At 36.1% G+C, this 25,165-nt stretch overlaps 2 protein-coding genes across 8 annotated transcripts in view; both read left to right on the plus strand.

The window, feature by feature from the left end:
* The window catches only part of LOC139982123 (uncharacterized), a 63,070-nt gene extending 51,957 nt beyond the window's left edge, over positions 1 to 11,113 (plus strand). For 6 of the 7 annotated variants that reach the window (XM_071994696.1, XM_071994694.1, XM_071994697.1 and 3 more), the window contains exons 10-19: positions 59 to 276; positions 1,031 to 1,107; positions 1,632 to 1,684; positions 2,156 to 2,275; positions 4,452 to 4,660; positions 5,148 to 5,224; positions 6,865 to 6,929; positions 7,532 to 7,579; positions 8,129 to 8,154; positions 8,947 to 11,113. In XM_071994696.1, coding sequence (XP_071850797.1) covers positions 59 to 276; positions 1,031 to 1,107; positions 1,632 to 1,684; positions 2,156 to 2,275; positions 4,452 to 4,660; positions 5,148 to 5,224; positions 6,865 to 6,929; positions 7,532 to 7,579; positions 8,129 to 8,154; positions 8,947 to 9,040 — 987 coding nt within the window. In that variant the 3' untranslated portion in view covers positions 9,041 to 11,113. Of the gene's footprint in view, positions 1 to 58; positions 277 to 1,030; positions 1,108 to 1,631; positions 1,685 to 2,155; positions 2,276 to 2,453; positions 2,501 to 4,451; positions 4,661 to 5,147; positions 5,225 to 6,864; positions 6,930 to 7,531; positions 7,580 to 8,128; positions 8,155 to 8,946 lie in introns of those variants that run through there. The other variant, XM_071994700.1, reaches the window with a different exon arrangement.
* Positions 11,114 to 15,473: 4,360 nt separating this feature from the next.
* LOC139982518 (uncharacterized) overlaps positions 15,474 to 25,165 on the plus strand; it is a 105,644-nt gene continuing 95,952 nt past the window's right edge. The window contains exon 1 of the mRNA XM_071995411.1: positions 15,474 to 15,631. The gene's annotated coding sequence lies outside the window, so the exon portion shown is untranslated. The remainder of the gene's footprint in view (positions 15,632 to 25,165) is intronic.

Consider the following 25,165-nt stretch of genomic DNA (forward strand, 5'->3'; position numbering starts at 1 on the left):
ATGATTCTTTAACTAGAGGATAACTACAATACATTAACCTTGTTCATTTCTCTAACAGATTACCATAGCTTGCCTAAACCTGACCATGGCTTTCAAGGAGTGTGATGGATACACTATTTTACTCCAATCTGGCCTCTCTCTCTGTCCTTTAAAGACAGTAGAAAAGATACACATAGAGATGGTACCGGAGGGTGATGAACCAGGAACAATATCGGAGATACAGTTAACAAACATATGCCGTTTTGCGGTTCGTTGTGACTCTGTTAAAGAGCTGTCGTAAGTTGAATCTCATGTTTTTTTTGTTATCGTACTATGTACCTACAAGTATTCCCTCTTGTTACATTTAACTGATTTTAAAATAACTGATTTACTAAAGAAATGATGATAAACACAGAGCTATGACAAAACTGGTATTATAAATGATGTATCATCAAGAAATACATCGTAATCGGAATTTTAGAGTTAAAATTATGAAAAAAGATGAAGTGTTATGTTGGTATGAATAGCCATCACGGTGTTAATTATTACAAAATAAAACAATAACAGTTGTGAATTTGGAAGGTAAGAATATTTTTCATATATTATTTGGAAAATGTCTTACATGATTTGACAAGTATCATCAAAGAGGCCAAGGTGTAATTTCTTCATGAATTTTGGAAGTTTTATTCAGTAATGTGGTAGTATGAGATATTCCCCCACTCTTATAAACGGAGGACAACATACTGTGCCTGGAATTGTATAACCAACGAGTCTATTTTACAATCTATCAGATTGTCTGCACACCAATTCCTTTCATGGACTCCTAGCACGACCTGAGGACGATCCTAGACATACATTACACTGTTACCTTCCTGCAGTTATGGGCTCATTTGCTCATATTAAACAGCAAAACCATGTCCACAGTAAGGTGTTTCATTTCCATCATTTTTAAGCACTTCCTACACATTTCCTACATGGAATTTGCTTCATAGCAAGACTGTTTTGCTATCTTTCTCTCATGTTGGTTTGTTTCTTCCTTTCTACTTCAAAGGTTCAGTGAATGTCTGCTGCCTCTTTCGCCCTCTCTAGAGTCTATCAATGCAGAGATGATATCTAGGAAAATAAAAAGTAACTATCGATTCTGTCAGTATTGGTTGATTATTTGACTAAATATAGTCATCAAAGAATTGATATAAGAGACAATACATTGTAACATTTTCATAAGAAGTGCAAAAAGCAGATTGTAAGCCTTTGGTAAAAGCAAGAATGATGCAAAATTAGAAAAAGTGACAAAATAAATTGCTTTGTCAGGAGGATTACATGGATTTCAGGGGCAGTAAATGTTAACCGCCTACATGATTTGTCCTATGCTCGACACATTCCTTTGGTACAAGCTACTATAATGGCAATGTTATTAACTTACTACTTATGATAACTGTTTAAGAACATTACTTTAGGTCTAAACACAGAAAAATTGTGTTGTTTTAAGTGAAGCCATTTTATTGGATGTAAAGCACCAAATTCAAATAGGAAGTGTTCCATTTTTAGTGTAGAGGTTTCCATTTCATTTATGTGAAAAAGTTAACTTCTCTCCTTCATTCATCCTAAGATGTCTTTAAATGTAACATATTTCTACATACTTGTCATCATAGTATACTGGCGAGACTACGGTTACAGCCTGAATCTCCATTCTGGTGATTGGGAGGTATGATTCTATTTTTTTCTTGTTTCCAGGGCTTTTTGTTATTGTGTGTGTCCATTAGTGCAGAACAAGTTGGAAGCAGTGTAAATGCCGACAACCAATTGACAACGACAGAGATCGTGACATAGCTTAGGGAATATAATGTGTAGATCTAGGTTTTGGAAACATATTTCAAATATGAGTTGGTCATTGCAAATTGTTGATTACTAACTAATTCAGATCATTGATCAACTGAAAATACTCAAGGAAACCCTGTATGACTTTTCTTTCTATTGAGAGAATTTTTAACTTTTCTGTACATTGTAGTATGTCACGTAGTTAAAACATGAAGGTTTGTTGTATGTATTTGGACTTACTTTCATAACAATGGATTTTCTTTAATCTAAAGTAATACCAACGATACTACAATTAGAATAGTAAAAAAGTAAAACAGAGAGGAAAGTTTACACTGCTTCATTTTGTGTTTATTTTCAGGTTGATGATATCAAAATGATTGAGTCACTGTGTTCAGAGAGGTTACAGATCTGGACTGAAGATAGTAACTTACAACAGAATTGTACTTTGCAGCTACTGAAGAACGCATCTAACAATGATGTAAGTCAGTATTCTGTTGCATATTAGATATAAAATTACATATTATGTCAAAGTACATCATCCCCGTTATGCTCTAGATATGTCATCCCCATTATGTTAGGTGCTTTATGGAGATAGTATCATTTTGCATTTCGCATGCCAAATGATTTGATAATTTTGATTCATTGTCTTTCAACAGTGTTATGAATGCAAGATTCTGCATCCGGAACGCAAAGTTTCAGAGATGTAAGCAAAAACTTCACATTGCGTCCGGTGGATCGAAACGCTAAGTACACACACTCACAACTGGGCGTATATGCAAAACAAAACAAAACACATTTTTGAATGAACATCTTTTGAATGAACATTATTTTCCAAAAAACCAGACCTCAGGATACCCAAAATTTCTTCCAATCATTCCGATGATTGAATTCGTTTTAAAAGCAAGTAAATCATAGCAATCAACAACAAGGTATGAAGTTAACAATATTTACATTACAGAGATTTACATGCAAACAATAGTCATGGTTCTTTTCCAAACTTCCAATGATCTGATTGGCTAATAGTTCCTTACCCATTGTCTGGAAACATTCTTGTGTCTGTAGTGCTCAATGAACACAAATTATGTAAATAACAATTACATATAACATTACTTTCCCATGTAGAGATGACAATGTTTGTGCTATAGGCTATCATATGTGTGCACTCAAATATCATAACATTAGGCCCTGTTGACAGTCATGGTATGAAATTTTGGTTGAATTTTTTCTACAATATCAGGTAATACTTGAATCATTGTTTTGATGAAAAAAAAATTGTGAGTTGAGACAAGTTAGGGATTTGTAGGAAGCTAACATCTCGGATACTAAGAAATGATTTTCACCTCACAGTACGTTTGTTCTCTCCGCATTGAGAGTTGCTCAAGTAATATACATACATTCATACCCCAGTAATTTGTTTGTTGCAAAGTTTTTCACACTGTCTTGACCATGTGCCCCACTGATTTATTTTTCTTTTGCAACATTCATACATCGTCCAAAGTAGCTATTGAAGCTTGAGTTTTTAATGGACATTGTGTGAAGAGTTATTTACATACTGTAATGTTATTTACATACTGTAGTTGTTTACATACTGAGTTATTTAGAGTTATTTACATACTGAAATGGGTTGGAACTGTCTGGAGTTGGGCCAACTTGCCTATGGTGGTAGAGGAAAGGGAAAACTTTGTTCAATTTTATATAAAACTTATTAATAACATTGCATTTGGTAACTAGTCTGCGGTAAAATTTCTCGCTTCGTAACTTTGAAAGTCATTTTTTGAAAGTCATTTTGTTGGTGTATAATAGTATAATAGATGTTATAGACCTATCACTATAGGCTTCTGTTGCGCACAAGCCAATGTGCTTTCAGGGGTCATTATAGCTCAGTATTATGTGTTCCTGTAGAGGTATTTTACAGTGCATGTTTTCATGGAGGACTACAGGGACGCGTTTTTCTGAGCGGACTCAAACATTTTTAAACTTTAAATCCTAGTAACAATACTGGTCTTTACAGTGTACTAAGTTAAATATACACATAAGATAATCATATCATAATGTAGTTTTTTTGCAAGTACTCCAGATAGTGGCACACATAACACAAGATGATTGAAACATTTCATATCACAGGGAAGTGACAATATATATATAAGCTTATAGATATATTGTCACTTCTGTGTGATATGAAATTTAGGCGTGTGGTTTTGCACAATTTAACACGGTTAAACACATGACATTTAACATAACTTATTCATATGAAGACATGTTCTTTCTAAATTCCTAGTCTAACGGTCCATATTTCATCCTGATTACCATTTATATATCAGTCATTTTGCCCATTTTATGTCTCATGCATTCATTCACTTTAGTGTTACTGTCTTTATTAAACATTGTTCATTATGTTAGATAAAGAAGTTGGATCAACCCATATTAAAAATGGTGAAGAAAAATGTTGTTTCTCTTAATATTTATGTTAGATTTCAATAAACAAATTTGATCCTAATCGTAATAATGCGAGGAGTGGATTTATGCTAGTATTAAGATGGATAAGAGATACCTCCCGGAAAGTTACTATCCACAGTAGGTTATAATCGTATAAATAATTGATATAGCTCTAAATCATTTCAATGTTGATTGAACCGTATGTTACCTTCCTTCAGATCCCCATCTTCCATCTAGTGCTTCTACTGTCCTTCTCCAAGGCTGATGCTGGTAACATCATCCTCTGTTCAGGGCTACAATTGTCCTGTCCTGTGTCATTAAAGAAGCTATCGATAGATACATACGAGGAGGGAAGAGAACTGACAGAGACAGAGGTTGTTGGCATATTGATGTTTGCACAACAGTCACAGCGATTGGAAGAGCTAATGTGAGTATTTCAACGAGTATCTTAGTAATACGTACCTAGATAATGCTTTCACACTTTAAATAGGCATAATGCCTACACAGTTTTATCACTCTATGCCAAATGGAATGATATCCTCACTGGACAGAACTTTATTGTTTCTGAATGGAATTTACAGACACATTTCTTACCTTTGCCTAGTTGTTAAATCCATCATTTGGATCAGAAGTGGTGCTTTGTTCGGGTTAATTGTAAAGAAGATAAGTCATTTTAGGGACTCACAAAACAAAAGCTATATCATTGAATGACTTTCCTTCTAATGAATAGCTTTTACTCATTGTTTATATATGATATACAGGTTAGCTTTATCGTCTGTGTTATTGTCAATGCTTAACTTGTTCAGGTCATTAACAGTAATCGTCTGAAAGATTTACCAAAAATGAAATCCGATAACATTTTGTGAATTGTGTTCATGCAATTGACCGACTCATGGTTCTGCTTTATTTCACAGGTTCTTTTTTTGTCTGTTGCCTCAGTGTATTGCTGCTGAGGATATTCCTTCAATATTGAAGTCAAGGAAAGTGAAAGGTACAGTACTTTATGCAAATGCTCAGGTTAACCTCTGTCGCGTGATCAATACCAACAGTTTGTACATTAACGTTATGATCTGATACTGATTACTATTATAACAGCATCCAATCATTGTAGTTAATAATGTTAATTGTATTACTGATCATTGGTTGCCTGAAGTTCATTAAAATATCATTAAAATAATACATTAAATATGTAAAACGTCAAGCATAAGGATGTATATTTATAGACGATTCTTATGATGGAGACCTCAAGCCTTCTAACTAGTCTTATATTCAAAATGAAATAAAACTGTTAGCAAACTGCTTATCCACCAAAGAACCTGTGCAGGAGAATGTGTAAACTAAGTTGGCCTGACGTTTTGATCCTAGCAGGATCTTCTTTAGAGGCTAAATGACAGGTTACAGTAACAGAATGGACAAAAACACGAACAAAATACAGACAGGTTAATGAGCATAGCGAACACAAAGAGATTGATGTAAGGCGATCAATAGACAAGGGATGGAGAGAAGAAAGAAATCAACAGTAGGAAGAGGAGAGGTAGGAGATAAACAGAGATCCAAAGAGAGGATTAAGGAAGCAGGGTAGGGAATAAACTGGAGGACAAAGACAGAAAGGTGTGGAGAAAAAAAGGGGTGAAAGAGAGCTTCAAGAAGAGGAATGACAGAAGGGGAGATGGGGGGGGGGGACAGAAGAAAAGTTAGTCATGTCCTTCCTGAATGTTGAGCCCATGAGGTTGAATGGTGTGAAGGTGTCTCTCTGTGCTGTTTCGTACCAGGTCATTGAGGACAGCTACCTAAGGAATCAATCCCCTGTAAGGACATGTCATTTATGGTATGGTTGGGAAGGTTAATGTGTGTAGTCTTATATTCAGTAGGTGTATTTTTTTCTAATACATGCTACATAGCTAGATGCAGTAATAAGCTTGATACAAGACTCAAGAGAGACAGTACAGCTGGCTGGGATGATGTTGCTTTGACTTCTGTATTCAGAGTGTTTGTCACTGCTAGGCAATTAAACATACATAAGTGTCTAATATAAACTTACCACTACAGAGATATGGTGAGGAATTAAGAACCAGACTGAATTAGTATTAGATGCCCTCAGGAAGTTCTAGAGTTACAATAACATTATGCAGTGAGGGTAATTTAAGACTGGGAATATCTCCAGATCAGGGTTTACATAAAATACATCCAGTATCCTATATATGCTGTGCATCAAACGTTTGCCTTTTGCATGATACATGCAAGTGAAGGGGAGACCATGATCTAACTAAAATCCAATGTTATGCTTTCCTAAAGGATGTCAGGTTAAATGTTTTAAAGTAAAAATGATTCACAAACTGGTTTATCCCGTTTCAAAGCTTTCTGCATAAATAAAAGTTACATTTTCACTCGATAACAGAACAGAAAAAGATGTCAAAACTTGCCCTTCTGCCTTGTTTTGCACATGTTCTATATGTTAAGGTAATTATGTAAAATAGCTGGGGGTAGCAGATTCTTGTACAGTCTCTTCACAACACATTGCTCAAGGCATATGTGACTGTAGTGTAGGTCATTGGGGTGTCTGGGAGTGAAATAATCATGTTTTTTTTTGTTATTTTGTTAATCATGGCATTGCAACCTCTTTCATTTTAGTCACTTGGTTACCGTACGATAGTGGCAAAATTTATGAACTCAACCTTGAATCTGGTCGATGGATGGTGAGTATTACCAACTTATTAAAACATGTTCCCCTAACCTATTGCTTGACAACTGGTTATATAATTATCTGGAAAAAAGTATTAATGTATTCGAAGAATCGGAACTCCCAAACGACTGTTGAGTGATTTTCAAAATGAATCAATAAAACAAGGGAACAGTTTGACAGGTAAGATGCATCAATATGTTTTGCTCAGATTGTTGAGGTGGACTCACATGAATGAATAAAGTAACAAAGAAATTAAACAGAATAACATCATGTCTGTGTAACCTTCTTTGACCAGTACATAAATATCAAAAACATTAAGAGGCAACAAAGGACAGTTGATAGATCATTCATTCTTGTCACCTTTGTTCCTGTAAATTACCAGATACATGCTCATTATTGCAGTTTGAATATTAACGTCATCAAAGTGTCACATGGCAGATAATATTGATATTACTTTGACCTAAGCATCTCTGATATTCTTCCCAAAGTAGCATATATCCTTCTTTGTTGAGTTGAAAAGAAATTAATTCTTGATTCCCCTGATAACTGATGGAGTGATTTTGTGACATCATATTGGTAAAGCTCATAAACCTTCCTATTGTATCTAACTTATAGTATGATGATCGTACGCTCGATATGACAGATGCAGTGTACAGCAAGGAGGTAGGTAGTGAAGTATAATGTATTACAATACACACAATCAGTGGTTTAATCTCGATAAACATTGTGATGGAGGAGATTGATCTTTAACCTACAAAATAATCTGAACATTTTCAGCATGTATAGAAATATAATAATGTTTGAAAGGAATGATTCAAAAAATGATGCTTGCTGTGTGCACCTTGAACACAAAAGAATAGATTACATATCGCAAATAGGAAATGTGGAGTTTTGCTATCTTTATATAAGTTATATAAGACGTGCTACTAGATCTTAGAAAACATTAGTGATTCACAGATTCATTAGAGTTATATAATAGGTAAATACAAAGACATAACAAACAATTAGCTTCTTAATGTAACTCTATTAACTCCTATTACTATGAAAAAGTTATATTAAGGGTAACATTAAGTTGATTGCTCCATATTTTCTAATCTCATTTGATTGACAATGTGATTTCACAAATCCCTAACAGCCATACATTTGAAAATGAATTATTTTGTCATACAATAAATTTACAGCTATCATTTTTGATTGACTTCTTTTGTACAGGTTAGCGAATTCCGGGAAGTATGGCAGTAAGTAATTGTTAAACATGTATGTATTTTTTCGTACGATTTGTGATTAATTGAGTTAACATACACTTGACATCCATCATTACGATCATCCCTGCCTATAGTGCAAATACCACCCAAACCTCCTGTTTTTGGCCCAAAACAGGGGAGATTGAATATCTACCAGAGTTGGTAATGCTAGCCATACTGAACGCTCTTCTACACAAATTCACTATTAAACACGCAGTGTATTATTTCAGTGGTCAAGCCCAACTTGTCATCACATACCGGAAAGTAGTACTGGCCACTCACTTGTGTTTACAATCATACAGGTGACTGGTCAATATAGGTGTGCTCAAGGATGAATCCTTATGGCAGTATTTGGGGTAGTTTATGCTATGAAGTAACAAATTATTAATGCTTGAATGAATTTGAGGACTGTTTTCCTATAGACAGGCTTGACCAATAAGGGAGTAGTGTACATTGTGCTTCTTTAACCCCCCACCTCCCCCCTGTGAAGTAGCATGATATATACTACTTATGGGTCAGATAAAGAAAGGATACACACTTGAATGTAAGTTGTGTATATCAAATAGGATGCAGTGACAGCCATACATAATTGATGTATATATTACATAACAATATCTTTTGAAGAATGAATTATAGATGACGTAACTGCAGCCTGTTCAAACCAGCAAAGTCAAAACTATATTTTCTCGAATAGAATTTGGTAAAACAATGTTAAACTTTATTTGCATTGTATTGTAGACCTATGTTCACATTTCGATGCAACTGTTGCAATTTATCTTACTGCAGGGGTACAGACTGTCAAAAGGCTAGAGAAAGGAAACTGAAGGTACCAGATGATGATACACTGACGCCACTTCTAACTGCCACATCAGCGGTATAAATCAGCCACATCAGTATAAATAAATGTTAACCTGTGTGTTACATAATTTATTCGCCAAGCCTAGCAATGGAAACCAGCGTGGAAAGGTCACTTGCACAGCTCAAATTTCCTGTGATCTACTGCGAGAGCCTATTAAAATGCTTGAGGCAGGTAAACTGTTATGGCAGTTGTATTAAAGGGCGCATTTTCAAATAGATACCTTACATATCGTGTGGCCATGCAGGAATCACACCCATTTTCATTCGATATAATCATTGCTTACAATTTTGCAGTTCAACATTTTGTTTCAAATTATTACCAATGCACTGAATTGACATTACATTGAAATGTTCAGTTCCACTCTTTATATACGTAACTTACACTCTTTACATACGTAACTTAAGTAAAGAAGGTATGAAGAATAACATTAAACGTTTGTGGTACATGAACTTACACTATTACGTCATTAACAGCAACTTTATTGATGTGGTGGAGATTTGATTACAACATAGCTTATTCGAGGTCTTATTATAGGGAAAAATGACCAAGAAGAGGAGAATCCATTATCGACTACTTAGAAATGGTAAAGAGATCAAACACTGTGTTAATTGTAAAAGTGTTCAGTAAACATTTTAAATTTATCAAATTTAACAAGTCTCATCAAGCAGAGAATGAAGCAGCCGAGCACGTTTATTACTGATACAATTCGACTTCTAATATTATTCTTATGAATCTCATCAAAGTTGGAAGGTAGAACTTTGTTTTACTGTTTAAGCATAAATGTACCAAACTCACTTTATATTTGCATGTCTAATTCAAATAAACCCTCAAGAAAACTACAATATTACATCAGGAATAACACTTACACACACAAAATGTTAGACCTCAATTTGTTAACATGTTTTACAATTATGTTTGATTCTGTTAGTAGTAGGCCATATAAAGCTTTTTCAACTTTTAGCATATTCTTTTGGTCAATGAACTGACACATAATATCTATTAACTATGGCAGGCCTTTTGTGCCAACTTATTGTGCCGTGAAAAGTCATCATTTTGTTTCACAATGGCTTTCTGGGTCTGATCTCAATCCCTGCCCTTTAGAAAAAAATGCGTTGGTGTAAGTTCATTTTGTCTTTATTTGTAATCAATTTTGCAATGTTTGATATTTTAGGCAATTTACTATAATTGCCAATGCAGTTTTATATTGTATATTAACACTTCATGAGATCTCTCTTGCATCCACTATTGTTATATACATTTTGACTCTCTCTTTAACGGAATGTCATGTTATGGCATGCAATACATTTAAGTCCCTAAAAGCTGACATCGTTTGCTGCATCCTTGGAACTTATTAATTCCAGTTTTTAACTTTGGATTTAAAGAACAGGCTAAGAATTTGTATATTGTTATACCTACATTTAAGTCTTTCAGAACAATGATACTCTAGGCAAATGCAGTGGCGAAGCTAGGGGTATTGGTCAGGAGGGGCAAGAATGCGAGAATAGGGGCGCTTTCGACACTATCTAAGCTAAGCGCCACCACTGGTTGGCGCGTAGCGTACAAAAAAATTTTGAGTTAAGATACACCCTAGATCTCCGGAAATGACCCTTTCCGGGCCTGGCTAATTTGCAGATAAACAAAGAATAAATAGGTGTCATCGCCAAATTACACCAACAAAATGTAACAAATGTCAATAAGTAGATGAGAGCACAATAAAAAAAGACAATAATCTAGAATAAGTAAAAAGTGGTAAAGAGCTAAAAAAGGCGCCTGCAGCCCATCTTACTCCATCAGGGGAGGGGGGGCATCCGCCCCCCTGACTGTATGGACGCTCCGCCAATGGGCAAATGCTTTTAATGTCAGGGAACGTGTACTTTAGACAGAGCTTACTGAAAGCATGTTGACTTCACTTGTGATTGGTTCTTTTAAGCATTTAATTAATTACAGCAATAGTAATATTTTAAAGTGGTGATGTTTACCAATATGTTTAATAATATTTTTTTTACATGACGACATTGTAAGTTACCTGAGAGATCTCATTTTTTTCAAATCACTTATTCAAGAACTATGGGAGAATAAATAAAGATAATCATCTTGACCTTTTTCATATTTCTTGGAGTTTCGAAACTGATTTGAAGGCTTCTTAGCCTAACCATTACTAAATCTCAATGCAAGATCAGTATTCCCTATCTGCTTACCCACGCTAATCCATGCTATCGGGAGTACCATCTCGTAATCTCACAAAGAAGGGCTTAAAAGCAAGGCCTTAGCATGGGTGCATGTGAATTTTGTCAGATTTCAAAAGTTTTATTTTAAGGAATCGCAAAATGCCACACTGTTACATTTATGCCTTTCTGGCGTTCCATACATGTTTGTTTGTCGAGTCAATACACCACAGTTCTGTTTTACGTCATATCCCTTTGTGACTTGTTATTATTATCAAAAATCATTAACAAGAACATATCACACACGAACTACTACAAATAGAAAATCATTTCGTTTACTTCTTTTTCTGTCATCCTTTATTTATCAAAATGAATTACTTTATTTCAAAGTTATCATTTCATTACCATCATTACATTAATGTATCGCTGACTTAAGAAAGGATGACGGCAAAATTTATAATAGAACGCCCCACATTTGCGATTATAAATATCATTCAAACTAAAATCCATTAAAAATCGTACATCTTCAAATGATTTTTGTGACATTTTGTGCTCCTTGTCATTTCAGAGCAGTGTTGCTTTCAAGTCGTACAGTGAATTAGGTATTGCACTACAATTAAGTGCTCCCAAACTTGACTTACAGACTGAACTTGTCACTTTCTTAGGCCGCTAGATCATAGATAGAAGTTTTCAACTGACATGTCCTATCCACCCCATATGATAGCTAATGGCTTGGGCTATCATGAAACATTCAACCTCTTCCATCATGATCATTCGATTTTGAGTTAGAAGAGCTCAAAGTTTATCATTATAGTGCTTTCAAGCTGTTGCTGCGGAATCTTCTTGTTTCGTCCAAGATATTCTAAAAATTTCAATCCTCCAGATTTTTAGACCATCCGTGTCAATATCCAAGCATAAGAAATAATGGTGATAACTCAGAAAATCTTCCAAAAAAATCAATACGATAGTTCACTTTAGGGCTTTTTTCCGACAATGATTAACCCCTCAGGCGGACGTGTACGTCTCTAATTGTGGTGCGGTACCTACATTGCTTACTCATGCAGTCATTGAACATGCATGCAGTGGCATCGATACCTGTAGATATTAATCATGTGCGCTGTCACATAACACCAAGTTAGTCGTTCTGGAATGTTCAGGAATCCTGGAACGCCCCTCTCCGAGAATGGTCCAGCCAAATGTACATTATCATGGATCACTGTATAGCGACGTGAACGTGAGGTTGAATAATTGGGTACAGTAATCATTCGGTCCTGATTCCCAAACTTAAAGTTCGAATTCTAGCTGAACAAAATACTTGGTTGAGTTACAACTCTTATAACCATTTCATTACTTCTTTTTGTGGAATTTTTATAATAATACGTAAGAAGATACACACAACAGCTTTCTAGACTGAGCAAAGTTGAAGTCTTGATATATTTCAATTCTGGGCACTTTATACAGAGTATCAGTGACAGGTCAAATTGATTTATGGATAATAGGTTATAATGTTACTTATAGTTGATGGTCTAGGGATAGATTATGTAAACCCACTGGCAACTTATTTCAGTTAACAAATGGACACCTGCTTTGGTGATTTATTGAATATTAGGATATAACAATTTTACTTTGATCAAAGTACTCACCGACGAGCAGGGGCAGCGATCTGTTTCAAATATTGAGGGGGTGGGGGACATTTGCTAGGGTGCAGGCGAATTACTATCGCAGCCGAGCGCCACCGTTGGTTGGCGCGCAGCATACAAGAAAAATTCTGGTTTTGATAGCCCCCCAGATCACCGGAAATGGCACTTCTCGGGCTGGAAAATGACCAACCAGATGTACACTTTTGCCTGAGAACCAAGTTTTTCCTAATAGTTTTGTTTTTTCATTCATAACTTTTTTCAAGATTGTCACCAGTCAGACATCATGTTCGACCTCATTGCATCTGCTGTGGATCATTGCTTTTGTAGGTAATTCTACATAACGCCCCACAATACCCGTCAGCCCCACTTTTCAAGGTTTTAAGCCCATTATTTGTTCAGAATTTGAATAATAAATTCACTTCAAAACATACCCATAATGTTGCACAAACTTTCATCTATGGACAACCAATATAGGAAAACCCCCCTCAACCCCTAACAGACCGGTCAAAATTGAACGAGTAGAGGGAAGTATGATGAAGAATGTTGGTCAAGGAATTTTCGAAAATTCAGACACAGATAAATTATTGGTGTACAAATATTAAAACCTCTTATAACGGCTACTATAAAACTTCGATATCATAGAAAATACCCCAAAAATATGCTTGAGGGGGAGGGGCGGTCTCCACCCTTCGCCCCCCCCCCTCCCTTGGCTACGCACCTGCGGTTCAAAATCTTGTAAGAAACAGGCCAAATGGAAACCCAGTGAACCCATGTCGATGTGGATCATATGTATGATTGTACGTACTTACACTCATACACAAGAGGCAAACCAAATTTCATTACGGATGCGGTCCGTCTAGCTATTCATTTCGAAAAAAAGAAGTAAAAACTACTTTCGGTCATATATAGTAACAAATTGTGACACGGTTAGACAGCCGCCTTGTGAGGAATTTGCCAAGGTAGGGGTGAGGCTTTTACCCAGACTTTCTAAGCATAGCGCCACCATACTGAGTTGGCGCGAAACGCAAAAGAAAATATTGGCCGAAAATGCCTCCCAGATCGATGGAAATGGCACTTCCCAGGCCTTTTAAGTTGCACCTAAGCATTTTCTATTTTGAAATTACTAGCGATATCAGAAAAAAATACAAAACATATGCTTAAAAAAACTATGCCACCAAATATTGGGGGGGGGGGGGGATATTAGATACTATATCCCCCACCTAAAATATTGGGGGGGAACATGTCCTCCCGTCCCCCTATGATCGCCGCCCATGCCGACGAGAGAAAGTACTTCTTTCTGTAAAGGATGGTGAGAAATGGCTGATGGTGACATCCACTGACACTGACATCCACTAAAGTGCGACAAGAGAAGATTTTTCTCTTGTATTGTTCCCGAAAGCGAGGTCTCGCAGAGATTTTGATGATAAACTTTAAAAGGCAGCAAAAAACAATGATGACAAGTGAAAATATGCTAAAACAAGCATTACCTTAGATCATTGTAGCTCTTTTCTTCTGACTATGGTTAAATTTTCGAGCGGACGTATAGTGTATATACACTATACGCTAATTTTGGTGTGGTACCTTTATACCGTTTATTCATCTGTGAATTATTTATCTCTGTGCACCTCACTCGCAGTGTGAGGTATGTAGAGTACAAATATGCTTACAAAGTTCATATGACAACAACGTTGACAAAAAGAATTAAAAGAAAAGAAAAAAAAAAAACAATGTATACATGGAAAATGGTGGCGCCAGGCCCCAGACTTATAAGAAGAAAAAGAAATGTGGACGGAAATGCGTAATGGAAAAGAATAAATGACTTCACATGCATAAGTGGATGAAAAATAAAAAAATAAAAGAAAGAAAGAAAAAACTAATATACAATGCCTATGGCAAGAAACTACTGAAATTTGTAGTAAATTTCTCTGCAAAGCTTAACAAGGTTGGAAATGGTTGTTCCGTTACTTGATTGAAGCAATTGCTCCATTTTTAATGTGTTCAGCCTATTCCGGAAATATGACTTCATATAGAGTGTACGGTAATTTTCAAAAGCCTTACACTCAAAAAGATAATGAAACTCGTCTCCAATTAAGTTGCTTGTACATAAATGACATTTTCTATTCTCGATAGAGATGTTGGTATACCTTACAAGGATACTTGGTATTTTCAAATTAGAGCAACGATATTTACAATGAATTGTACGATCAAATAGCTTGACTTTTGTCAGATACTTTTCAAAGTTAAGATTCCTTTTGAATATCCTGTAATTCTTACATTGTGTGTTTACATCGATATCAGCAATCCAGTTCTGCTCATACATATCATCTAACCTCTGATTAAGGTTATTCTTAAGCCAATACTAAATGTATGTCCGTATCTATTGCCGATAAGGTCAATGTTTAGAATATCGTTCCAGATAAGACATTCCTATAGGAATCAGCTGATTTGTCTAATACGCCTTTAACTTTCTTGATCCATGGTAAATGATAAGTATTACTGTCATATAAAACTCTGAAAAACTGATACATCATGCAAGAGATCTTGTTCTCATTACTACAAATTAATCTGTACCTAAAGGAAACCATTCTAAGTTTTATAGTCTTTATCAATTTGTGCCTACCAAGTTCTCCATAGGCCATACAAAGAAGCTATCGCTTCCAACAAGTATGCTAACTTCAAATCGAAACATGGCCGCCAAGTTTGCTAACGCAAGACTAGGTGAGGTGTAGTTATTCGTGAACTGTGACTGGCCGTCTAAAGATGTCATTCCTTCTGAAGTTTACTAAAGAGGTATCACATTCAAATAGGTAAACTAATCAGGGAATCTTTGTTTGGTGTGATTTCAGAATTGATTTTAGTCTCATTCTCGTAAGCATAGCAAAACTGTGATGAATTTTTTGGAGACTAGGCCTATACTTTCAGCCGCAGGATGTACACATTTTGCACGCTAAACCATAGAGCTATAAACTCTGTTTATAGCTCCATGGCTAAACTAAGAATTCCCATTTAAACTTGTCATCTGTAAATCGGTCTTTCACTTTTATTGTGGCAGATAAAGATCGTTTCTATCCGGAAATCGCAATATGAAAACCATTGTGTAAGGCCAAGCTCAGCTGCCAAACTTACAACGTAATGATATGATGCGCGATGTAGCCCAAGCCCTAGCCTAACTTCTAACTTATATATACTACTGTACTAATACTAATAGTAGGCTAGCATTAACTATTATCGTCAATGCACATATTTCGCGCAGACTACTATGTTACTAAGTTTAGTGACACTGATACAGTGATAGTGCAGTGATGATATTCCTCAGTACCATGAAATGAGAAATAATTAATGTAGTCGTAGTAGCAGTGGGCTGAATTCAATAGTTATTCTGCAGGTAATCACCCTATCACTGATGGCGCTAGGGCTCCCTTTAGTTTCCTAACATGTTACCTTGTTGGCCGTGGCTATTCTTACGACTAGTCGTAACAATTATTTATAAACTATTCTTACGACAAAGGCAAATTCAAGCGCAGTAAAGTAAATAAAGCAACTGCGCATGTAGTAGGGGTAACCCTAAACATAACCCTAAACTTCAATCCTAACCCTTACCTTAGACCCTAACCGGAAATTATTGTTACTCCTCGTCGTAAAAATAGTACTCCTGGTCATGAAAATAGCAACTGCGCATGCGTAGTCGGAAATTATTCTTACGACTAGTCGTAAGAATAGCCACTTTGTACCTTGTTAGTTTCCTCCCGTGAAAAACGTTAGTTTCCGCCCCTAAATCTTAAGTATACCTAGTATAAGGGGAGAAAACTAATGTTTTTAAGTATAACTTTAAGGGGAGAAAACTAACGTTTTTCGGGGGAGGAAACTAACGTTCTCAGTAGCGGAATGTGAGACGGCACATTGCCTAGACTATGTGGGAAGAGTTAATTTAGGTAGTGAAGGAACACAGTAATTTTTTATGATTTAGGAGATTTTAGTGAGAGAAGGTAACATAATTTCAAGGGACTTGGAGGCAATGTGGGAAGAATTTTGTTTGTAATGAAAGAAAGTCTAGTAACTGATTTAGGGTGGAAAGCATTGTTTTTACTGTAGGGGAGGAACCGAGGAAGGCATATCTAGGTTGTGGAAAGCACTCTTGAAAGTATTCAAGATTAGGCCTAGGTGGTTTGGTCTGAGTTCTATTTCATTTATTTCATTATTTATTTGATCCAAGACATAAAAAATACAAACATTACAAAAGACAAATAGGATCTGGATGAACAAAAGGAAACTAAATTCCTATAGCCCAAAGGCCTGTGCACCTAAAAACACAAACACAAAAAATTAACTACAGTATACAAAATATAAATTAAGAACTATGAGATAAAGATAAAAAGTGAATCTTAATGCCATTCTTGAATGACTGGAGGCAGCCAAAGAGGAGCAACTCTCTTATTAAGCGGCAGAGTGGACCACACTCTGGGGAAAGTATTAATAAAATTTGTTCTCAGAAGATTGGTCCTGGCATGTAAGTGATTGAACAAAAGAACTTCACTATGACGAGTGTTAATAGATATAGAGTTAGAAATAGCAGAACATACAAAATTGCCATATAAACATTTGGCAACAAACATAACTAGTAGGAGATTACACCTATTAGAAAAGGAATACCAATTTAAATTTTGCAACCGAATAATATAATTCATCTCGTGTGCCTTTTCTGGCCCAAAATAAATCGAGAGGCGCTCCTCTGGACCCCCTCCACTCTATTCTCTTGGGTCAGATTCTGTGGCCCCCAGGCAGGTAACCCATACTCTAGTACAGGGACAACAAGGGATTTAAAAAGCAAAAGGTGGACTTCCTTATTCAGACCAGCTGAAACGGAACGTAAAAAACCAAGCAATTTATGTGCTTTAGTGGCATTCGTGTTACAATGAAGACTCCAGGAGAGTTGGCTGTCAAATGTTATACCAAGGTATTTATGTGATTTGACAGTGTCCAGTTGAAAACCGTTGACAGAGTAGTGCTGGTTTGAGACATCCTCCGAGAAAGTCGCACGTGTTTACTCTTGTCAACATTGCTTTTCATTTTATTACTGTGGCACCAGTCACAGACTTTATGCAGATCGTCTTGCAGTCTCCTGGCATCTTCATTGTCAGAAACAAAATTATAAATCAATGCATCATCAGCAAACAATGAGCAATGTGAATTAAGGTTAAAAGAAAAATCGTTCAGAAAAAGAACAAAAAGAATAGGGCCAAGCACACTACCCTGGGGGACCCCAGATCTGACTTTAACCCAATTAGAATGACTACCCTGGTAATGTATACGCTGGAGTCTATTGCACAGAAAACACTGAATCCATTTCCAAACAGAATCAGTAATATTAAATTGCTGAGAAAGTTTCTTTAAAAGAGTATTGTGTGACATTTTATCAAATGCCTTTGAGAAATCTAAAAATATTGCATCAACAAAAGGTGGATTAATTAAGTAAAGAGTGCTAGCCCAAGAATGAGAAATATTGCACAATTGGGTATTACAAGAATACTGTGGAATGAAGCCATGTTGACACTCAGTCAGCAGGTTATTGGATTGCACATGATATAGGATAGCATTAGATATAATTTTCTCAAAGATTTTGCAAATAATAGAAGTAAGTGCAATCGGTCTGTTATTATGAACATCGGCAGTATCGCCTGTCTTATGAATTGTAGTAACATTAGCGCATCTCCACTGTAGGGGGAGTTGACCAATATTTTATGAACAAAGAAAAAGTCTATAAAGAACAGGAGACAATACACTGGAAGATTCTCTTAGCAGAGTAGCAGTAATGTCATCAGGGCCAGCAGACTTATTTACCGAGAGTTGGTCAAGCAGTTTACTAATATCAGACGCAGTATTTCATAAATGACTCAGGGAAAGGATGTGCAATTTGCAATCAGGAGGATTTAAAATTGGATCCTCTCTGGGGTTAAAAACAGATGCAAAATAAGAATTAAAAGCATCTGCAATATCAGCTGGCCTATGCAATTGAGACGCACCAACCTTAAAGCGTAACGGTAGGTGAGAACGACGCCTACTACGAACAAAGGACCAAAAACGCTTGTAATTGTCTGGAAGAGATAGGAGATGATTAATATATGTCCAATAAGCCTTACGAATTTCAGATTTAGTAAAGTTACGAAATCTCTTGTAGGTGGCCCAGTGAATGGGTGATTTGCTTTTTTTGGCTTTAAATTAAGCCGACGTTTCTTCTGCAAGAGTTTTTTGAGATCTTTATCAATCCAAGGACTTTTCTTGCTGTTGCTGGAAATTTTAGTGGGAATAGAATCCCTAATTGACATTGACCATGTAACCTATATCAGGTGTTGACTGGTACATTGCTTAACATACACCAAGGAAATATTAGATGAACAGGCATCAGTTGTCAGATCTACAGTTGATTTTGTACAGTAACGGAGGGACAATTCCGATGGTAACGGAGGGACACAAAATGTTTAGCGTTGTTTAGTGTAGCCTTTTGCCTGTTTTTGCTGCTTCAGATTCATTATTTTTGTTTGCTTTTGGACTAAAAGTTATAATACTTAGGGAAACAAGGATAAGAACATTAAACCAACAGCTACAGTACTGTATGTTCACCAAAACATTAGCAATTTCAGTGGTTAATAAAAATAAAAACAAGAAAGAAAAAATAGTAAGAAATTGATTAAAAGAACAAGTTTAAGCAGAACACTCTTCATCATTTAGCACTTGCTAACTGCATTATTAGCAACTGTTTGGGGGGGGGGGGGGTGGTGGCTAGTGCAGTTCAAAGCAAGTCAGTAAATCACATATTTACAGTGCTTAGACAGTTCACAGGTACTGTACTGTACCATGTGCAGACATTTCATTACAGTAGTATGCCAGTCACATTTTGTCTTCCAAATACTACTAGTGCTTTGCAGAAAACAATTGGTGCAGTAATTGATACTGGGCTTAAAAGTGAAATGCTGAGGTAACTTCTAACTTTTATGATAAAACCGTACTGTAATAATGCAGTGGTATTATAACAATTTAACAACAATATCAACTATCAACAATAATAAAACAAAAACTTTTTGAGACATAACATGATACAGTTACAGTAGTTACTGTACTGCAGAAAGGTTCTGTAAGCCTGAATGTAATATATGTTGATTAACTTCCTGCGATATTTATAAACTCAAAACAAAACAACAATTTCATAAAAATAAAAAACAATATTTCAAGTACAACTACTGTATGCTTTGAACATGTCTGCAGAATATGCTAGTACTTTCTTGTAATCCTGATCAACAAAATTGTCGACCCACGTCTGGGTGACCCTTGACCTCAATTTGACCTCTGGTGACCTTTACGTGTTTTGGGGATTTTTACAGTTTTGATGCTATATTCAGATGTCAAAGGCACCTTTTGATCATAAATGTCAATAGGTTGACCCCTGTGTGACCTTCGTGTGCGAAGTTATACAAGGTCAAAGTTAAAAAATAATAATGAGGTCACAGGGTCAAACGTGAAAAACTCCAAATTGCAATAACTTGGCTAATATTCTTTGGAATTTTGTCAAACTTGGTATGATGATATTGGTAGATAGTCTCCACACACTGATGTGTGTTGCAATTGATATCAGGGCTTAGCATTACTCTGGCAACAAAAGTTTGTGTGCATATTATAAATTGCTGTTGTTGTATTAAGGCTTTGTTAGAAATTTCCCTATGAATGGAACTAATGAACAGCAGCAAGGAACCGTGAAATGTTTTCATTCTGGTTTCTTCATCAAGGTCTTCCCCTCCTTCATCATCAGAGTCAGACTCATATAGTACTTCATCTCCAAACCTAAATTGATGTGGAAGAGCTTGCTTTGAATACTTCTCGGCATAACATTTTCGTAAAACCCAACCATGCCCTATGGATGAGGGATGATTGGCGAATTGATAGTGTAGTTGTAGATACTGTAAGACAAGTAAATTGCCCTCTCGATATGATGTCAGATGGTATCTTCATCTGGAGGAAGATAATGTTTTGTTCTTCAACTTCTTCCACATTTTTACCCTACTTTGGCACAGTGATTCATTAGATTTGTCACCATAGACATAAATAATGACAAATTTGGTAAGGTCCTTGATAACTGATGTTTTCAATTCTAGGGAACTACCGTACCACCATACTGGAGCAGCTTGATTCCTTTTTCATCTTGTTTATAGTAAAGTGTGTCTTTACAGTGGCCATAGAACGACGAATTACTATCACAGCCTGTCAGTGTGTGGAATTGTATAATTGATTGAGAGTGATCTTCTGGCAGCAGATGCTTACAGTTGATGAACTCTCGGTTCTTGTACATTTCATTTCATTTCATTTCATTTCATTTATTTGTTTTTCACAACATGCATTTAAACGTTTACAAATAACAAGTAACAATAAGTAGTAGTGGATAATACATGAAGTGAAGGAAGCGGAACAAAAAACCCTTACGGGCTTGACGGGGTGCTTCGCTCCCTAAAATAAAGAGAAACAGACCAATCAAAGTACAACAAAGCAAAATACACAATTTCAAACAATAGGACAAAAAGACCATAACAAAACAATAACAATAACACCCCCCCCCGCAAAAAAAAAACAAAAACAAAAACAAAAACAAAAACAAAAAACAAAAAACAAAAAACAATCCAGTGCATCTGAACACCTGAGTTTGTCCATACAACAAGTTGGAGTCTTTCAGTTACTTGTCAAGAGTTAGTGTTTGTTTAAATAATAATTACTTAAGTTATACCTAAAAGATTTTAAGCTAGGCTTGTCACTTATTGCCTTGGGTAATGAGTTCCAAAGATTAGTGGCACGATAACGAAGGCTTGAGTGGGAAGAAGTGTGATTTACAGTATGCAAAAGAAGCTGAGGATTCCGTGTATTGTAGTTATGAATGAGGGAATTGATTGTGAAAAAGTTAGAGAGAGCGTCTGGTAGCAGATTGTGTATGAAACGATACGTGATTGAAGCAGTTCCTAGATTGATTATGTCCTGAAGTTTCAATAAATTTAATGTTTTAAATAGAATATCAGTGTGATCACGGGGGCCACAATGACAAATATGTCGAACAGCTCGTTTCTGCAGAAGAAACAGACGATTCAAGTAAGACTGCCTGGTACACGACCATACAGTACTGCAATAAGTAAAGTGCGGATATATCAAAGTGAAGTACAAAGTGCGAAGAACGCTCTTTGGCAGTACATATTTAAGTCTACCAATAATACCGACTCCACTTGCAATTTGTGAGGATAAACTATGGATATGCTCTTGCCAATTGAGATTACAATCAATAATTACCCCGAGAAATTTAATCTTACTAATAGAATTCAGAGTGTGACCATTCATGTTGATGTTGAAACTATAATCGTTGTAATGCTTAAGTTTGTTAAATACCATGAAGTTTGTTTTGCTGATATTTAAGGATAGCTTATTAGCTGCAAACCAATCACAATAAGCTTTTAGTTCAGAACAAACAGTCCTCTCTAACCGTTTAGGGTTATCGTCTGAAAAGAAAATGTTCGTGTCGTCAGCAAAAAGAACTAATGAAGAATTTCGTGAGACAGACGATATGTCGTTTACATAAATAATAAATAGAAGTGGGCCAAGGATTGAACCTTGGGGAACCCCGCAACGGACAGTAGCCAGGTCAGAGTCTGTATTATTATAGTGAGTGTATTGTTGCCTGAGATTCAAGTAACTATCGAACCATTTGAGCGGAAGTCCCCTTATTCCATAGTGTGACAGTTTGCGTAGTAAAATGTTGTGGTCGACTGTGTCAAAAGCTTTGGATAAGTCTAAGAAGATTCCAATCGAAGTCTCTTTCTTCTCGGCAGCTTTGTTTAATTTGTCAATAGCATCTACAAGAGCAGTTTCGGTAGAATGACCTGGGCGGAATCCGTACTGACTGTTTGAAAGAACTTTGTGCTTGTCTAAAAAGTTTTGTACTCTGTTAAATGCTAGTCTTTCTATAATTTTTGAAAGGCAGGGCAATACAGAAATTGGACGATAGTTTATAAACTGAGTTTGGTCACCTTTCTTGAAAAGCGGAATAACTTTGGCGATCTTTAGCTTGTCGGGAAAAATGCCATGCATAAAAGAGGCGTTGAATACATAAACAAGAGGCTTCGCTATGTGAGGAATTACCCTACGGACAATAGCTGGTCGCAAACCATCGTATCCAGCAGATTTATTAGGGTTCAGACAATCGTATGCGATCTTTGTGAATTCACAGTAGCTAACTGGTGAGAAAAAAATAGAGGAAAGATTTCTGTCTACTAAGCAGTTCTCTGCGTGACCAATATTAGGAATGCCTCTAGCTAGTGACGGGCCGAGATCGGTAAAAAAGTCATTGAATGCATTAGCAATGCTTAAAGGATTCGTCAAGTATTTGTTGTGGTCAATAAACTTGTCAGGATATATAGTATCGTTTCTCCTCTTGTGCAATATGTCATTAATGTGTTGCCAGGTGCGTTTTGCGTCGTTTTTTGAGCTATCAAAGATATGTTTATAATGCATTTTCTTCGCAATACGAATGATATGAGTTAATTTGTTTCGATACCTATTATAATGAGTTTTGTTTGTAAGTGTAGGTTGTTTGAGATAACGTCTGTAGAGCTTATTTTTACATTTAATCGACTGAAGTAGACCTTTGGTGATCCATTGTTGTTTTTTCTTCTTTCTCTGACCTATTTTAATCAGGGGAAAGCTATTGTTGTAGATATCATTAAAAGTAGTAAGAAATGAGTTAAAAGCTGAATTCACGTCACTCTCTCTATAAACATGGTCCCAATTGACTTGGGAAATAGATAATATAAAACATTGAACATTTCTAGTTGAATAGTTCCTCGAGAATGTTGTTAGCGCTTTTGCACTGCTGAACTGTATATTAGTTCGAATAAAAATCGGAAAGTGATCACTAATATCAGTTACTAAAATTCCAGAGGTATCAACCTTAATCGACTCGTCAATACAGCCTATATTAGTAAAGATGTTGTCAAGCAAAGACTTACAACTATTGGTGACTCTTGTTGGTTTGCTGATGGTTGGACTGAAACCACACGAAGTGAAATTATTTAAGAAATCAGATGCTTTAGACTTACAAAGATCGACGTTAAAATCCCCCATTACAAAACCATATTTAGCGTTTGATGAGACATCGCTTAGTAAATTGTACAAATAATCATTAAAATTTGCCAGATTACCCGTAGGTGGTCGATAAATTACTCCAATGATAATTCCTTTACTTAAATTTGGAATTGACAACTCAATAAAAATACTTTCAATGTCACTGTTCAAGAGAGAAATGTCGTGTCTAACATCAAACACATACATGTATACAAGGTAGCTGGTAGCCTGTGGGCAACATATGCTGCCTGCACATACAAATCAGTGTCTTGAGCATCAATGGCGACTGGAGGAACCCGCCCGCTCAGCTTCACAAACCATTCCTGGATGCATTTATTGCATAGTGTAAATATTATTGTGTCAGCTCCTGTTTGTCTTTGGTTCTTCTTTGTTCAGCACATAATCACATATATCCTCTTGGTTCTTGCTTCATCCATCAGTCTAGTCTTTATTAAATTCTGTATTCTGGTCTTGTTACCATTGTTGGTGAGAATTTTCATGAAGTTTCTGTTTCTTGGAAATGACTCGTGCAGTTTTGGATACCCGTTTGGATACAGGTTAACAGAGGGGTGTTAAAGCAATCCAAATGGTACATTTCAGAAAGCACAGAAAAGCAAATTTCAATCTTGCATGACCTAAAAGACATTGTTGTGACTAATTGTTAAGCAATTTTCCCTTACAGATTTAGGAACAATTTTCAGTATTTGTCGGTAGTTGCTATGACAACTGTTCCTTAAACTGTACCTATGCCTGCTTTGGATGGTACCACTGTATTCACAGAGCACAATTACTTATGTTTAGACACCAACATCACTAGTTTCCTTTCATGAGTTTAGAAGTTACAGATAAATTTTACTGTTTTTAGCTCATACCAGCATGCTGGTGTGAGCTATTGTTACAGTGAGGCGTCTATCACTCTATCCGTCAACAATTGGTAAAACCGCTCCTACTCGCACTGTGTTTGATGGAATTTCATGAAACTTGGACACAAGGACCATTGGGTATAGGGCCATCAGAGATGGTCCAAAATTTGGGGTCAAAGGTCACCTGTGGGCCGTAATGGGCCATTTTGTGGAAATACGCAAAATGCTTCTTCTCCTACAGATTCCATGGTACAATGTTGAGGGTTTGTCACGATAGTACTATGGAAGTTTTACCTTCAGGGTGTTCATGAATTTGAGATCAAAGATCAACTA

This window comes from Apostichopus japonicus, chromosome 16 (genome assembly GCF_037975245.1).
Source record: "Apostichopus japonicus isolate 1M-3 chromosome 16, ASM3797524v1, whole genome shotgun sequence".
Classification (NCBI taxonomy): domain Eukaryota; kingdom Metazoa; phylum Echinodermata; class Holothuroidea; order Aspidochirotida; family Stichopodidae; genus Apostichopus; species Apostichopus japonicus.